Raw genomic sequence first — 18,592 nt, 5'->3', positions numbered from 1 at the left:
CATTTTGAAATCTCTTATTTCAGCTCCAAGGGGATCGATAGACCTCCACAGGACAACGAAATTTTATATTCGGGCGTACAATAGCAACCCCACACGTGAGCTTTCAAGTACTCGCCACGACAACGAGTAAAACATTAACGGTAGCGCTGTAATTTTGGTTTTGTTCGAGCACGAACTTGGGACTCTGCTCATTCAATTTAGTTTACAAAAAACACAGTAGTTTTTTACTATGTACGCATTCCGTGAATTACCTAAACGTTAACGCAAAATCCACTGTTATTTTCCGCTCTACTAATTTTGCGTTCGAATAACTTTTTTCGAGGCAAAGTTGTTTTTATTTATTTATTTTTTTGTTTTGTTTAATTCTATATGAGCTCTCAATGCGCCTGTCTTGCAGTGAGCTGAAGATGAAAACTGATTTCAATTATTTCGAACGAAGCCTTTGCGTTGATTTCTATCCCTACAAAACTTATAATTGAAATGGCACTTAACTTCGGGGCGATTACTACATCTGTCTGCACAGCTGAGAAGAGAGAGAGAGAGAAGAGAGGAAGAAAGAAAGAAAGAAAAAAATATACAGTACTCGTCGAGGAGCGAGGGAGTCGCTGGAAAACCATTATCAAGTACTTGCCGCGCCTCACGCGCGCGCGCACAAACAAGGTCCACGCGCAGTACCTTGCAGGAGCTGCATCGCTCGATCTATATATATATGCTTCGTGCATAAATCCGCTTTATTAACGACTAAATTTAAACTTCATTGTTAGTACTAAATTAATTCCTTCCTGGGAATCTGTCAGCTAGCAAAAGGAAGCGAAGAGGGCGAATGAAAATGAAAAAAGATCAAAACGCACCGAAAAAAGCACCGGGCGAGAGACTCGTATTTTTTCCCCGAAAAATCAGTCTTGAGTGCGTTTTTCAGTGACTTCTGCGAGGAGTTTATTTCAGCCGCACCCGTATTATACAATATACACGAGCGATTTCGCTCCATACCTTTGTTTCTTCTCTCGTATTTTTTTCACCGAACCCTTGAGAATCTTCCATGGAATACATAAAGTGATATACTGTAAAAAGCTGAGAAAACGAATAAAATAGGGCACTGAGAATTTAATAAGCTATAGGGAATAAAGACGCTCACGCGGACGTAGGCGCGCATATACACATTTACCGGCGGCGTTTCTGAGGAAAAACCCCCTTTGAGACGAAAAGGGAGTCGATCTGTAGGAGCGAAAGAGGAGACAAGGTCTCGGCGCCTCTCTCGAGAGTCCGTGCTCTTTCTCTCCGGCTATATATAAATGCTCGCGAGACAGCGCCTTACGCGCATAGACGGAAAAAAGAAGGTACGCTTCTTAAATTGGATCGCGGATACCTACTTAACATGATCACGGCGTAGCCGCAGAAATTTATTTTCCTCCTTTTTGCCATTTTATCCGTTTTTCAGTTCTTGCGCTTGTGCGAGCGTCGGCGCGCACGCGTCTGCAAAAACTATTGAATCTTCGCCCATTCTTTGCTTTTCTATCCTTGTTCATCATCGATTGCACCTACTTCAAGCTTGTGCTTCACTTTTTTTCTGTGATTTTTGCGCGTGTTTCGGCATGTACTTTTTTCTCCAAGAATCCGAAATCCGAATTGCTTCGTCTTTTAAAAGATTTTTCCCCCTAAGTGTGTGTAGGTTACGCACCGATTAAAACAATGAAACATTTTTTCACCCAAAGCTCGAGTTATATTGTAACTGCTGGCTTACGCTTGACGAAAGCTCAGTTTTTTAGCCTTTTAATCCTCGCATTCGGATTTGTTTATTCCCCGAGGGTTACGCAGCCGCGATATGTACGCACGAGATAAAATGTCCCAGCGAATTTGGCAAAAAACAAAAAAAAAAAAATAGTATATAGGTGCGTGCTCAAGTCCGACGCCCAGAAAATTCCAGGTAATTTTTCACCATTAACCCTCGAGCGCGTGTGCGTATGCGCGTGTGTATGGCGGCGAGGCCATAGTGTTACACATGCGTGACAACTGCAGCAGGTATTATTGCGCAATGTACGAAAACACAGAGTGACAAAAAAATTGCACATTTATACAAATACGCGCGCGTGAAGCTTTTACACGTGCAGCCCCCGGACGGACGTGATCATTTTTTTGTTGCGCGCACACTGTATATAGGCGCCTCGTTCGCAGTGTGCGTGCGCGTACATTTTTCATACGTAGAAAACATTTTTTTCTTACTCGCGCGTACACGAGTGTCGTAAAATATGTATAGAATGGCGCAGTTAGCGTGTAAAATTGACGCGCATGCGAGTCGATTTTTTTTTTTTTTTTTATAGAAACAATCGCGTTTCAAGTATCAATCGCTACTCTAGCGTATATTATTGTTTTCGTCGATCTAGTCCAAAATTCGCGCGCATATAGAGCCATTGAGGTTTTCATCGTACGTACGTGTATGAAAAGAGTAACAAGGCGACTCTATGTAGGCGGCCGCGCTCGCAAAACAAGTCGAGCTTCCTCGCGCACGCCGCGCCGCCTGTATGGCGTAGAATGGCACATACTGTGCAGTACAGCCGAGAGCAAGCCAAACAGTGCACGCGGTTTTGTGGCCAGGAGATCACGTACTATTGCGGTTATTTTCGAGATAGCGCCTTGCTCGGGCCGGTGAATCCTCGGCTTTCCATACATACTTGTATAAACAGCGACACCATCTGCGCGTGATATATACCATAGTTGCGAAACTTTCCTGACGTTATTTTAGGCAATAGGCTACGGAGACTCGACTTATTGAGAAATGCCAACTTGACTATGTTTGAAAAGTTCATTTATGAGGGCAAAAATCAGTGGAACGTCAGATAGGAGACGAAAGTGTGTCAAACGAAGGCGCGCGCAATCGATATTAATTCGAGGCTCCGTATATTCAAGATGTTAGACGGGGAAAAGAGTCATGCCCAGTCGCCGTATAGTCGCGTATAAGAGCACGGCGCACGTAATTCACTGGCATCGACGAGGAGAGCCGCAGCAGCGGTTCATAAAAGGCCGAAGCTATCGAACTCCTCGGCACAGATCGTAGCGAGCATGGGGCAAAAATCAAAGGTTCAAACGAGCTCTCTTTCTCTCTCTCTCTCTTGAAGCTCTCTTCAGACTTTCCTTTTGGCATATTCTCGGCTCAGTGAGTTTTGCGCTCGAACGAACGCCTCTGAGTAACAATGTTCACTCTTCGCGTATCAGGTGAGTTTTGGTCCTGATACTCTCTTCGTCAAACGACAAACTTCGGGGCTCCGCACGGGGCCGGCGAAGTTCTCGCGCGCGCAGCTCCAGACTACTACTACTGCCACTGCACTTTTTGTTCCGTTTGAACTGTGTTGCGATCGGATTACCCTTTCTGTCTCGCTCGCTCCGCTGCTAGCGTCGAAAACTCGTCCTCTATACTTTGCTCTCGCTCGTCGCTCGCTCGCTCCCACGAGGCAAGACGAGCCCGCACGAGTGATGGAGCAAGATAGAGCACCGCCTGGCGCAAGCACTGCACGCACTGACACGCTCACACATATGGCTTTGGATTACAAGGAATGGCGCGAGCGAGCGAATATTTCTTTTCGGGGGGCAGGCAGGCTGTGCTTGCGGTGCTTTGGCTGGCTTTGCTGCAATCTCTGCGCCGCTGCGTGCGCTGCAGCACCGAGTTATTTCGCGCGCGCGCGCCCACACGCCGAGCCGCTTGACAAGGTAGAGCGGAAGAATTCAAGACAATTGTTGTAAGGCTTGGATGTCGTTGCCTGACTTTTCCTTTCCCATTTTTATACGTGTCATACAGGTGGAGGAATGGATTCATAACTGTGATGCCTATTACCACGCCCCGATAGTGCATGACGGGTTGTCCCCCCCAAGCTCCGCGTGTGCGCCCCCCGTGTATACATATTTTTCACGAGAGATTTGGCCGAATTTTTCCTACAGGTATTCGCTGAATTTTCACTGCTCCAGCTATTTCCATTGGGAGGGGATTTTTGCCGGAATTCCGTGAAAACTTTCATTAAGAGCGAATTTATTGATTCGTAGCTGGCCTATACATATATAGCTGCATTCTCACTCGCTCTTTCTCCATCTTGGTGGGTCGAACGTGCTAAAACATTCGTGCGATTACAGATTTACGCGCGCGAAAAGATTCTCTAAAAAGAATGGCCTGATCTGGCGTACGCTTTAAACGCGATTTGCGTCGAGGATACGCAAGGAAGGATAAGCCTGGACCATGGAATGCGCTTAATTTCATCAAGCAATGCGAGTGTCTTGCTTTGCGGTCACACCGAAGCTCGTGTACACGTATAACGAGCTGGCATTCCGTGACACCGTGCCATCCTCTCGGCGCAATCCCATAATTAACGTGAAAAAATTCGATTCATTCGTTAATTTCATAGTAAAAGCGTCGCGCGTGCGCGCCTGGACCGATCATGTAAATTTTCGACGGCCTCGGTTCGCGTCGAAGGACGGGGTCTACTGTACGACGAGGTCAACCGTTTTTCCTATATAACCATCTACCTACGCGACTAGCTTCGCGTATTTTTTCGATTTCGGGCTATAAGTCGCGTCGTCAATGGTGGAAAACGCGCTCACGGCTCGAGAGTTTTCTTTCATTTCGACTTTAATGACTCTCGTGCCACTCGCTTTTGCTTCACCCTTTTTTTTTCGTGCACTAACGATCCATGAAACTTGAGAAATTAATAAGCTTCGCTGCTTTCGCGTTCTTATCAAGTAACTCCAAAAAATAAATAGCATCCATACATATAGTTGCGAGCAAGATCGCATTTGTCCGGTGCAATTCCGAGAGATTAAGCATGTCATCGTGTTATACACGGAAAATTAAAATCGTATACGCATATACAAACTCGCGGCAATTACCTGTGACGAGTAAATATATTTTCTTCACCAATGGTGGATAGGTAGCCACTTGGCACTCGTACAAGCCCGAGTCGTGCGGCGTTGCGTTCTGGATTCGTAACCTCCAGTTCGTCGGGTATCTGCAACACGAACATAAGCCACGAATTATTTGTAATTCACGCAACGGCTCTTCTGTGGGTATTTTGAAGTCCTGCCAAAAACCCTTTGAATGCACGATAAAAAGTTTCTACGTGTAATACACAGCTCGAGGCTATATTTCTTACTCGTTTTTCACCCTCCTCGATTCATGGATAGTCCGGTTCTTACCTGAAAAAAAGGCTGATCCTTTGATCGACGCTGTAAGCGTTGCGACCGACTGTTAGGAGACGTATTACGTCGGCACTGTGATACGACCACGTTACCTGTCAACAACACACAAGCAAAATAGAGAAAAAAACTTAGTTAAGTGTAAAAAATAAATGAGATTCGTCTATTCCCGCGTGCTCAGGGCTGCTGGGCGCGCGTTTCGGGGCAAAAGATAAAAATTGTGTCAGAGTCTCTCTCGCGCGCGATTCGTGATATAGAGCGAGACATGAGTTTCTCATGAATACATTTTAAAGGCATCGTTCAAGCTGCTGCGACATGTTTCTCATTTTGAGATATATTAAGGGAGCTGAAGGATGCGCGCTTAAACGCGCGTCTCGAGCTTGCCGGAGCTCTACGGGCGAATGCTGATTTATTGAAAATAGTTGCGGCGCCTGGTGCATCGTATTTTTTTTTCTTCTTCTTCTTTTTTTTTTACTCAGACTCATCTCGATAAAAAGTAAAACAAACGAGAAACGGGATGTGTAAATATTGACCCTCAAATTCTATTATCATTGCTCGCGGAGCAGTGAGAATCTTATGCTAAGACTGAATCCTGCAGAAGATATATAAAACGTAATAAAAATAAAAAAATCCGGGCGAATAAGAAGAAGAAGAAAAAAGCAGAAGAGCGGAAAAGAAAAAAATGGCTTGGGAAGTACTTTTCATCTCCTTTCAGAAAGGCAATACTTTGCCAATATTTGTTTGGCCTAAGTGTAATTGATGGCTTTTCATGACTGTTTGATCCGGACTATTGGCTGTCGTTAGCTTCATACTTTTCTTCCGTGGGGCTTCTGAGTTTTTATTATTTGCCAAGGCCCTACTGCTATTATGCTCGTTAAACAACAACTGAATGTAACCGATTAAAAATTACGGGACTATTTATCGGAGAATCTCGGTCACTATCGAAATGTACATAAAATTTCAATTATCTTACCGTTTTGTTGCCCAGCATTCCGATTTCGCAGTCGAGCATGACTGTACTACCTATTCTCGAGGTCACATTGAGTACGTCGTGGCCATCTTCAAAATAAGGCGTGTATTTGCCGAGGACCGATTGCAAGTTAGGCTTTTTGCCTCCCATGTATCCTTGATTCTTTTATTAGACAAAAATGCCATTATTAATCACTTAAATTTAAAAAATAACAATCATATAATTAAGTATACTTACACCTCTGTTTGTACCCGTAGGCAGCTTAAATTTATTTTCGTCGATGAGCTCGTTTCTCGTTTTCGAGCCGGTAATTTTATTTATTGCTAAATTGGTCGGAGACGTTGTTGCTTTCGGCGTGATTATTGATTCAACGGGTGCCGTCGTCACCTCGAGCCTCGTGGTCGAGATTCTCATCGGCGACGGCGATATCTCGTGATTATGAAGACTCAGCGGCTCATCGTCCCAAGAGGTCGCGGGGGTGACTATCGCACCGCCAGCCCGTTCCTCGAGGGAGTCTCGCGTAGTGGTATTTTCGTTGAGGCTCACCAATAGCTCCTGTCGTGGCGGCGGCTGTTGCGTCGACGACGGCCACGTCGACGGTGGTTGTGTTGTTGTTGTTGTTGTTGTTGTCGTCGCAGGAGCATCGACAGCAGCAGCAGCAGCGGCAACAGCTGTGGCGGCACTGGCCTTCATCGCCTCGACCAACGATTCCTCGATAATTGCGATTGGAGCTTTCGAAGTGAGAGCTGCTAAAGACGGAGAAGCAAAAAAATCTGATCAATGATTGATGAGTCGCGCGGGCTAAATTCGAGTTTGATCGTACGTTGAATTATTCAAGGGGCAATTTGTACTTGACTCGTTCTCGTCTTTTATCAAAATAAACTAACTTAAGCAGACGTTTATATGCGAGTTTAGTTATCATATACTGCACGTAGAGCGAGCGAAGGGCTAGTCGATCGAAACCTGCCACGTACACAGAGGTGCAGGCAGTGCACTTAGCAATGAGCGTAATCTCCGGATGCGTAGTCGAAGTAATACGACTATTACTACTCTCGAGGCTGGCTCGATAGCGGCGCTAGTTCAGCCACTGCTATCTCGTAGTTTCCGCGTTCGTTGGGGGCGAGATTCAGGACATTGGTTCCGTTCGGACGAGCCGCGCCCGATGATCCGCTCTCAAGACGACGGCCTCGACGTCTACCGAAGACTCTTTTGTTGTGTCGTCGATCGACCCTCGGCGAGCTCGTGCTCTTATTAAAGTCACTTTCTCTGTCTGAGCTCATAAGCAATTGCTAGACGGGGGACTATAGCACATCGGCTGTATATAGCGTAATGTCTGAGGCGATGGCTGACCAGCGTGAAGAGATGGGCAGATAGAGTGGAAAAAGAAACGTATTGTGGAGGATGCATTAAAGTTTTTGCAGCGGAGAAAAACTTTTCTCGCCGTACCTATGTGGAGCGCAATGGCGTAACAACCGATGTTGTAAGGATAAGTTTTCGATTGCTACGTCTCGGACAATTTAATAACGAAAACTGCTGGTCTCGAGCGTGTGATTCGGAGACGCAACCGCCTTGTCTTTGTGTATATATGTATCGAAAGGGTAAACAAAAAAATGTTACGCGTGAGAAAACAACACGTATATATATTATACGTTCGTGTTCAAGTACAACAGTGCCTTATGCGTCTTCCGGCTTTAGTCATGCACTCGTTTCACCAACTGGCTGGCGCTGAGCGCGTCTTTTTCGCAGCTGACTGAAGCCGGCAGAGAGAGAGAGAGAGTTCATAACTCAAAGCTCGCCGCGCAAACGCGAATAAATCCGCTGCAAGCTAGGCGGCGGCGAGCTTTAATCCTGGAGAAAAGTCTCAATAAGTTAACCGCGAGCCCTTTTTCGTCTGGCTCACGAGCAGCAAGAGACTTTGCTTCTCTCTGCGCCGTACGTCTGTGTGCGTGCGCGCCAAGTATACACTGCACATACACTCGTGTAATTTAATAGTATATATAGCACTGGGGTGAAAAGTTTATTTCTTAAAGAGCGAGAAACGCCCCGCGTGCGCGACAAACTTTTACCGTAATCCGTTAGTCCGCGAGCATATTTCGACTTTTTCACAAGATTTCACTAAAACAAGTTACGATTTTTCACAATATTGTCGATAAAAAGACACGCTTTAGATTTTTTTTATACTTTTTAATTAACAATTTTTATTTTATAACTTTGTTGGAGTCTCATTTTTTTCTGTAACATAAATGTTAAATTTTCAGCTTTTTACGTACGTTGCGATCGCCACGTAGTTTACACTCTTAACGCAATTTCATAAATATTTCCAGCTCGCAATCGACCGATAATTTTGTGCTGAACAGAGACAAAGCTCGCGTAAGTTATCAATCTCAAGTGCTCCATTCAATATTTTTCGACCTATGATTTTTGAATCTTTGTTTAACGAAACAAAGAATGTCGCTAGCCGCGGTAATTGCGATTTTTCAATTTCTTCTTTTTTTTTCCTTTTAATCCCTATAGCTTTTCAAATTGCTTTCTTTTTTCTTGCCGACAACGAAACCATAACTCGAAACTCGTTCGACGAGCCAAGCTTTTACAAATCTACAACGAAATCTGCGCGCAACCTCTTGAGCGAGCTTTTATTTCTCTCTCTCTCGCTTTACAGCCCCCCTTCGTTCGATATGTATATATAGTAACAGCAGCCGTCGTCTGGATTCCGAACGATCGTGTATAGAGCAGCGGGTTTGTAGTATATAGGTATATATGGGGAGATTACGGTTACAGAGCTCAAACGATCTGTGACGGCTTTTTTTCGGCTGATTCTCCTACTAACCCGAATTTTCTAGCCCAACTTTTATGTCGAGATCTTTCAGGCTTCGATTCTTTTCCAAAGTTATACGGCGAAAAATGGTGCTGCTGCGCTGCATGCGTGTACGTGGATCTGTCCAAATGGGTGCAATCGATATATAGGATCTTCTCCGTTCGTTTCCCCTCTCTCTCTCTACGCCGCCGTTTGAAATTTCATATACTGTCGTATTCTAACGTGTCCTATCACGGATATGCCGTGCGAAAAATCGGGTTATATATTATCGACTCACGAATGAAATAATATATAGGTACATGCAGGCTGCTTCTGCTATGGACGTATGAATACTTTTTAAATCGAACGAATCCGCACACGGCCAGTTATGTTTTTAATAATATTTTTTAATCCCAACGAATCGCGTACAAGCATACATATGTACGCACATTTATAGCGCGCATAGACTCGCTGCAAATTTTTCATTCTCTATCCTGTTTGTGCAATATTTTGCCGTTCTTTTCTGCCTTCGGCATATCTCTGACAGCCATTCTATCCAAAGGATGGGTATTACTGACCTCTTGCGAGGATGCAATTTTGTTCCGTGCGCGGTATATGGCACATATACGATCGATTTTTACTCTTTTTATTCCTCTATTTTCGTCTCCTTCTCTCCGCATTAGTTGAAAAATGAAGCAAAGGAAAAAGAGCTGTCGAATTTTTGGTAGATCGCTATTGATAATTTTCCGAGTTGCCCATAAAGACGTATTTAATTCATAATTTTTTTCTATTTTTTTTCAAGAACGGCGAAATCTATCGATGATCAACGACGACTGAATTTAATAACGTCGAAAGATAGGGCACGGCGAAATGGAGAAAAAGTTTTTAATCATGAAAGATGCGAGCAAGTCGAGAACAAAGGCCGAAATTGTCGAGTCGATATTTTAATGCAGATTAGTGCGAGGCACATGTGTCTATGTGTACGTAGTATTAATCATTTTAGTTAGTCGCAGCGTGTATCACAGAAGAGAGAGAGAGAGAGAGAGAGAGAGAGAGAGAGCGCGTATGACAGGAGAAGCTTACAACTCGACAGGGCCCGGCCTTAGCCGAGCTTAATCACGAATATCACTGTTTGCCTACGCGCCAGCAAAGTCCTTTTCACGTGCATATTGGCGTAATCAGGTAATGACGTGCTTCTGCCGGCGCTGCTGCTGCTGCTGCTGCCACTGCCGCACACGCATGCAATTATCAAAGCTGCCTCTGTGTACTTCATGTATTTATATACACGCACACGCACGCGTGCAGTATTTATTCATTACAGTACGTTGGGGTCTACACTCGTTTCATTGGATTTTTCTTCTTTTTTTTTCTATAACGCAGATATACAAACAAAAAAGAGAGGGAAAAAGTTACATACCTGTGCTCGTAGCCAGTAATATCGAAAGTATGGCGAGTGCGCCTAAGGCCGTACTCGCCAAACTCATTTCCAATTCCCTCTATCGTTCGTGCCTTTGCGAAAACTGGCGCAACCGTGTAAGACCTTATTTTTCTCTCTCTCTTTCTCTCTCGCCTTAGTTTCGAGGCTCTCGCTCGCTCCTTGACTCGCTCAGCCCTCGGGTGTCTTCTTCATTGTTGGGCTCCTTTTCATCCTGCAAAAATAAAATGGTCACCTTTTTTTTTAAACCGCATAACATTGATTTCCTTCATACTAATGAATACGTTACGAGAATTGCGATTAATCATAAATCTGCCAGCGTCTTACGATAAATAACATAAATGTAATACTTTTATCGATTGCATACATTCTTGTATATAACGATGTCGGCGGTGGGTAAATAAATAAAAATATGACACCAATGGATGATCGTAAGCCGTCGCTTCCTGCGCGCATATGATTCGAAAATCGGATAACTCACTCAAACGACTCATAGAGAGTCGAAGTGCGCCAGTATATATACGTTTATTTACGTGATTATCGACAAGCCTGAATATTTCAATTCTAATAAAATGTCAATCCACACGAACATCCGTTTACTCGTTATATCATGAAAAAAAAAATCGAAGCCAGGTTTGACGCGCTGCGAACTCTGTATTAGCCCCCGCATGCATGCGCCCGAGAGCATTTTCCCTCGGCATTGTTAACGCAGCTGTGTGTCTTCTTGTTTGGGTATCGAGAGGAATGCCGAGAGGTAGAGAGGTAGAGAGGTAGAGAAAAACAATATCACGCACGACTGGTCGTTAAAAAAAAAATAGCGAGAGAAAAACTCGACTGTGTGAACAACAACAATACTGGGGTAACAAATTGGTGACGATCAAAACAATTCTACGATAAACAATATATCGGTTCTTTACAACAGCGATACATCATGGCGTTTTAGGCTCGAGGGTCAGAGAATCAGATTAAAACGCTAGGTACGAAATATCCTGTAAAAGTATTTGTGTTTTTCGTTTCGATTTTGATTATGAAAATGAAACAACCATTGATAATGGCAAGTTTCAAGTAAAAGATTTGAGCCTTGAAAAAAAGTACATACATGGTTACCATAAAATGCGTTCATATTGAACGAAAATAAACTTGATACAGAATGAACATAGGGGGTAGTTTTATTTTTTACAAGGCAAATTCACAGTCAGGTTTTTATATGCAATCGATTGTAGTTTAATTATTTAGAATCGCGTAAATTGTTACAAAACTATCTGATGTATTTAGATTTTCATGTTCGATGAAATGCCTTCATAACGATTGTCAGAATCAAATGTAAAGTTTTATTTTCTATTCATTTTACCGTTTTAAGCGCTTCATAAATAATTACAGGTATCTGCTTTTATTAAATTTTAGTAGATTGAATAATAACCTACATAAACTTTTATTTTTAAAAATTGTACAAAGGCGAAATTGGATTTTGAAATACATTTTTCTATTTTCGATAATAATTATTATCTAATCTTTTTGTATCAGGAGTTCGCTTTAAAAATAGTAAAAAAATTACCGAGCTCATATAATAGAGGAAAACGGTATTGTATAATTCAATAAATGAATTTAATAAATTGAAGTTGATTCCGTTTAATTTTAGCATTAGTTTTTTTAAGTATGCCCTTTACGCGCGAATAGGTGATATTTCAATATGACGAATGCTGAAAATGCCAGGAGTCGAGGATCCGCCGCGACCAGATCGCGCACGAGGGCCTTGGAAAGCTGCTATGGAAGAACAAGGGCAATAAACAGATGGGAAGTTATAATTTCCATGCGCTGCGGTCACGGCAGAAGTGCCTGCACACGCATGCGCGTATAATATACTCGTACGCGAAGGCCTGTCTGTGCGGGCGAGCCATAGAAACGATTTATCACTATGAAATGTTGCCTGACGCTTACAGGCTTCGGCCGCACTACTACTGCCTGCAATACTACTGTAGTACTACTGCAGGTCGGACGGGGGAGGGTGGCGGCTTCACGCAGGGGCTTCGATGGCCGGCTCACACTCGGACTATGAAACCGCGACCGACTTTCTAAAGATATACATCTCTATGCGCGCCGCGCTCGAGCAGCTAGATGCGACGTTTATACGCTAATAAACATCTGGCGAAAAGCCCCCTAGATTAAGCGGCGGTTAACCGCAGGCAACTCATCCCCCGCAGTTCCAAAAAATTAGACCGAAAGCGGGGCAATGATTTTACTGTAAATTTGGCTGCAGCGCGGCAAGTTTTTCATGAAACATACGAGCGCGCGCCACTGATCATACGTGTTTACATAAGCGCCAGACAGATTGGCCATGCGAGAGAGAAACTTGGGAAGCAAGTTGTACGAGCTATGCAGATTGTTGAGCCGCTGCTGCCACTGCCGCGCTCGGGCGATATTTCGACGCTAATCGCATTCCTACGCCCCGATGGTGTATATATATATATATCTTCTTTGCGCGCGCTCCTCTCTCTGCACCTGCATAATCCTCGAGGGGTAGCTGCGAGGTAAGTGACCAACGTGTGGAATTTTCGATTGTCTGATTATCCTGTATATATAATATTCACGTTGTATACATTGCGCACGACTGAATTTGAATCTTGGACAAACTTAACGCGCCGCGAGTCCGAATTTCCGCTATGCATAACGGGGGCCTGCGGCGTTGCCTATTTCGTGAATTTATATACCATTCGCAGCTCGTGAACTGCTTATGACGTGTTTTATTATACACGGATACTGGCGGCCGTGACGATAAGCTCGTGCTCGCGAATCGATTTTTCATGTCTTCTCTTCTCGAAAGCCGGCCCCAACGATGCCGCGATAAACGTCCGTAACTCGTCTTAATATATCGGATACCATTCTGCGAAACGCGCGGAGGGGATCAAGCTTTGGCAAATTTTTCCCGTGTGGTACCTCTGACAAAAGGCGCGATAAACCTCGCGAGCAAATCCTTCTATTCGGCTAAACGACTTTTGTGCCGTCAACGCCGTTCATGCGCCGCACACCTTCGCGCTGCCTAACTTATGCGATCGTCTTTTTCACTTTTAACTTTTCGAATTTGTCTTCCGTCGGAATAGATGGGGAATCAACAATTTGTGCTCTTTTGGCAGTTTCTGGGTCTGTTTTAGTTTTGAAAAAAATTAAGTGCTGCTTTTTTAATTCTTTTACAGTACAGGCATTTTGACGTCGCAAAGCAGAAACGCACATTTTCGACATTTATTGCTCACGGCTAGGATTGTTAACAATAAAAAGTATAATTAAATAGTGAATAACAGTAAATTGTCGTTCATTTTAGTAGCCACTTTTACCTCTGAATGTTAATTATGCAGAGTTTAAAATTTTAGCGCTTGGACAATGGATATGCACAATAGCTCACAATTCAGGATTCCATTACATTGCTTTTCTTCCTTTTTTGTATAGTTTATGAAAAATAAAATTGAATGAACTCTGAAAAACTTTTAACGAATCAAGCTGTCCTTTTAAGACCCTCCTTCGATAAAATTGAAATCAAATAACAAATAGACATTCACTTCAACTTTTTCAAGTGTTAATCAATTTTAATATAAAGATTGACGTACATTTTTTTTCGAGAATTTTTTGAACAGTTTCATAGATAATTATATTTTTATCATGACTGATTTTTATTTTCATTATTAAAATTAGAATTATAAAAATTCATTCAAATAGTAATGCGGCAAATGAATAAATTCAAGGATCATATTCAAAAAATTATCTTGAAAGATTTCTTTTATACTTGACAAAAAACTTATTTGTGATAAAACCAATTGCATTAGATTAATATATTTTGATTTATTTAATTAAAATTTCAAAAGCTTATTTTCATATTTTGTTTATCTATTTCCTTTTGTGACTTTGCAGATAATATGAGTTTCCCTGATGAAATCTGTGGCATAGTTATAATGGAGTTTGATAACAGAGATTTGAGTTGAGAATTACATTCATCAAATCGCAGCCGAAAAAACTCAATTTCGTTGAAAACTTAGGAAATAGATACTTTGATCTTTTACTTAGGCGCAGAAAATCTTTTTTGTTGTAATTAATACGTGACGTGCAACTTTATTATCTCAGACACCGTCGAAATCGTTTGCCAATTTTTTTCGTTCACACCATTACTAAGATCGCTTCAGCATTTTTGCATGGAGTGTTTGTCAATCTAAAAATTTTCTTCTTTCGTGTGCCTTTCGTGTTGATATTGTCTTTATGGATAAATGCCTTATTGATATTGATTTGAATAACTTGAGGTTGCAAAAACTCTGAGTATTACTTTCAGGTGGCTATAGTACATACTTGTCCGCTTTAAAAATTGTGAGTTATTGGAAAGTTATTCATGTGTGTGAACAAACAAGCAGTTTATTCGAGTAATAATAACAACATTTCAACGACACAGGTGGATTTTGAATTGCCTCTATGTGTTGAGTCGATATTATGAGTTTTGACGTTTCGAAGATTGCCTTTTTTATCTATGCTCGAGTAAGTTTTTGAATCAATATAAGCCAATGATAAAACCAATGAATATTTCTGAAGCTAATTAAAAAGCACAGACGAACAGAAAAATTGAAAAGGAATTTTTAATACGTATTGGATATTTACTTTTAATAACTCTCAATAAATGTATTGGTCAAGCGATCGTTGAAACACTAAACGTTGAAATGAATTTAAAGATGCTACCTTTGAAAGAGCATTATAAAGTATAGACAGTAATAATTTCAATTGCAAAGTGTTGCCCAAATAAAACCTGATATTCGCTCAGATTTATAATACTTTTTAATTATTAGAATCCAGATCAATAGCTTCGAATTTCAGCTGCAATAAAAATTTGATCATTAACTTCGATCATAAAGTATGGATTATGATTATTCAAAAAATACGTGTTCCTCATTGTTATATTCTTACGGAAATATTCAGTATTACAAACGTACGTGAACGCACACGATCATTATTATTTGCGCGTTACATTTATTTCTGCTGTTTCGCGCTAGACACTTGACAAAGCATGTAATTGACATAACGAATTTATGCGAGTATTCGCATTCCTTATTACAAGTTGCTTATTGCGAAACTACTTGAGCAATTTCGAAGGAGAATCGTGGGTTCTAATCAGCGACATAAAATGTAACATTTTTGGGATAACGATTGCATGCTGAATTAGTAACATTGCTGAATTATTTGCTGTCGAAATTAGAACAAATGTTAACTGTTTTTATTAATTAAAAATATATTTAAGTTATTTGTAAAATTAATTAAGCAGTAGAAGAGTTGGTGCTCGAAATTCCTTACAACTTTTGTGTTCCAAAAACATTAACAATTTTGTAAAAAATTATTTTCTGGGTGTTAATTTATAATTTAATCTTTTAAAAAAAGCGTCAGAAAATTAAACATATCTGCAGGAAACTGACGGTAAATTTTTACAAAATATAGAACGTTGATTTCAGAGGAAGTGTGTGATACAGAAGAGATTTTACATCCATAATGCAAAATTTCGATTCAGTTTTTTCATTTTTTCAACTACGAACCAGCGAGTGCTTGAACACGTCAGCTGCATTGAAACTGACAGTAGGTTAATGTCACATATTCCATTGCAATCTTGGAATTAGTCAAGTTTCGTGGGAAAATATTTCCAACTCTTGGGTTTACGCGCGCGTCGTGTCGTATTTAATAAAATAACGCCCGCAGCACGACAATTTGTCGTTTCCGTTTTTTCATTTGCTTTTACCACTTATTTCAAGGACAATGTAACATTTTTTCCAACGTGATTTTTATTGTGACCTGAAAACGCGAGTAAAGATAAATGATGATAAAATCGCACGACAAAACTAGACCAGTTCCGAAAGAATGATGCTCAATTATATACTCTTGGTAATTAATTTTTTTTTGCATTAAAGGTTGCATAACAGGTAGATGGAAAACACAATTAATAATAAAAAAGTGGGAAAATCAACATAAAATTTAAATTTTTTACTAAGAAGCAGAAAAATTGACATTTAAATGAATATTTTACAGGAAAGTTTTCGAGACAATAATTCTAGTCGATCGCGATGTGAAACGCGTATGAAGCGATTTTAGTTTTCGATTGACAATATACACGTACATAGACAGTTGTCTAATGCTGCAGAGAGAGAGCCTCGAGAGCAGCAGCGCGTCGCAGCCACTGGTACAGGGTCTACACAGCCGAAAGTTGAAAACTATGTATGCATGTATGCCGCAGGGCACAACTATCGCGGCAGTATTCGGGCTTGTTCTTCCCAGAGCCTCTGGCTGCACTATCGGGCACATCCATGTGTATATACTACGATGTCAAGCGTTGGCTGAATTGGTTGAGCAATGGACTATGAGCTTAGCCATACATATTTAATGCAAGAATACGTTGTGAAGTTAGCCTTTGGGTATTTTAATGGTCAGCAACTATTCAGCGATACATTTTAGCCGCGCTAAATTGCTTGAACGAAATTTTGCGCGCTATACGATTCACGAAATCATTCGATTTGTAATAGAAAAAATCCAAGCTTTACGTAGTTATGAATCATCGAACACTTATCTTAACTTTAAACGAAAAAGTATAATTGACAAAGTTCACGACAGATTCTCGAGCATCGAAGATTTACACAAAAAAAAAACTCGCCGAACATCTTCGCATCTCCGCGACTCAGATCATTAAAATATTTTTCTCTATAAACTGCACGACAACACACTCGTATTATATATATAGAAAGCGCAACGCAGGAGCAAAGCGCGCGGAATGAGTTCAACGGAGCGTTATTGCCAGTCGAATGCCTCGACACGATCTCAAATTTCGCAGCTTAACGGCTTCTTCTAATTTTACCCCCTCCGCAGCTCTTTCTCTCAGTCTTCCGTATTTTTCGCTATTTTTGCCGAGAAAACACTCGTATAGTTTCACTTGAGTATATATAGAGGCGCACACAGCATTTGATTTCCATTCATCACGCGGAAAACGACGACTACTAAATGCGCGACTAATCACAATGCTCGTTCGAGCTAACGAATCTGTGTGTGTGCGTGTGTACGTTCTAGCTGTATACGAGGTTTAAATGCACGCGCACACATACAGACGCACATAGGACTAGCGAACGTAGAGAAAGAGGTAGAGAGAGAGAGAGAGAGAGAGAGAGAGAGAGAGAGAGAGAGAGAGAGAGAGAGAGAGAGAGAGGTAGGTAGGTAGGTAGAGCTCGAATTGCCAAGCGGGCGAGGCAATTTGGCATTAGCTTTATAGCTAATTAATCGTCCGTGCGGTGGAGAATTTCGTTGCCAATAGTTTTAGCCCCGGCTTATATATGTATAGATGCCAGTAGGAGCTCTCAAGAGCAACGAGTGACCTCGGTGACTATTATATATTATATGAGCTGCGCGAATACTTTTCTCCTCGGCATTATATATAGACGTCTATATACGTACTCGAGTGCGCTCAAGTAGTCGTGATCAAGATATGGCCAGGCGGTCGTCGCATTCTTTCAGCTCGGGCTTGCGATAGAATTGTATGTGCTATATATTAGTCGGCCACCGTGTACATCGCCTCGAGGATTTAAATAATATCTATTTTCAATCAAGAGCTTGGCCGTCGATGCAGGACGTCGATTTAATGCAGCTCTCACTCAAGTATATATATACCTATAATATGCGCGCGTATCACGTCTCGAGAGTTGCGTTATATATACTAAGGCTCGAGAGTGCACATAAATGGGTTCACCCCGTACAAAGCCGATCACAGCCGAATGCATCATATTATACAATCTAAATATATTATTGTATACATGCTAAGTAATATGACGCGTGCATCAAAGACTGTTTATAGTTCAAGCAATAATTCAATATCGCCCTGCTTTCCAATAAATGTAACCAACATAATAATGTATGGCACAATGTTGAATTTCGTATAGGTGATTCAGGGGAGTGCGTTGAGTAATTATGCGCTTTAGGCTTCGATTTATATACACGCGCATTGCCTATGCGCAAGCGTAAGCGAGGCAACCCGCGAGTCAAATCAAGTGTGTACGTGAGCTCGAACTACTGCTTTGCATGTATATGTCGTGACGAAATGAGTCAGAGTCGCAGTCACCCTTTGCTCCGCAATGCACCTTCGAGGATTCGAGCCCGTTTACACGCGTAGCCCAGTCGATCGTCGATATTCTCTTCGAATCGAGCCTTAGGTACACGGCATTTG

General features: G+C 41.7%; 1 protein-coding gene across 1 annotated transcript in view; it reads right to left on the bottom strand.

The window, feature by feature from the left end:
* Window positions 1-18,592, bottom strand: part of LOC106650231 — a 111,973-nt gene that overhangs the window by 13,109 nt on the left and 80,272 nt on the right. The window contains exons 3-7 of the mRNA XM_014368153.2: window positions 10,357-10,588; window positions 6,383-6,894; window positions 6,149-6,307; window positions 5,176-5,270; window positions 4,870-4,988 (exon numbers count right to left, since the gene is read on the bottom strand). Of these exons, the coding sequence (XP_014223639.1) occupies window positions 4,870-4,988; window positions 5,176-5,270; window positions 6,149-6,307; window positions 6,383-6,894; window positions 10,357-10,423 (952 nt within the window). The 5' untranslated portion in view covers window positions 10,424-10,588. The remainder of the gene's footprint in view (window positions 1-4,869; window positions 4,989-5,175; window positions 5,271-6,148; window positions 6,308-6,382; window positions 6,895-10,356; window positions 10,589-18,592) is intronic.

Source organism: Trichogramma pretiosum, unplaced genomic scaffold (assembly GCF_000599845.2).
Source record: "Trichogramma pretiosum strain Unisexual culture from Peru unplaced genomic scaffold, Tpre_2.0 scaffold4, whole genome shotgun sequence".
In the NCBI taxonomy this organism is placed as follows: domain Eukaryota; kingdom Metazoa; phylum Arthropoda; class Insecta; order Hymenoptera; family Trichogrammatidae; genus Trichogramma; species Trichogramma pretiosum.
The sequence above is the reverse complement of the archived record's forward strand: the minus strand, read 5'-3'. Positions and strand labels throughout refer to the sequence as shown.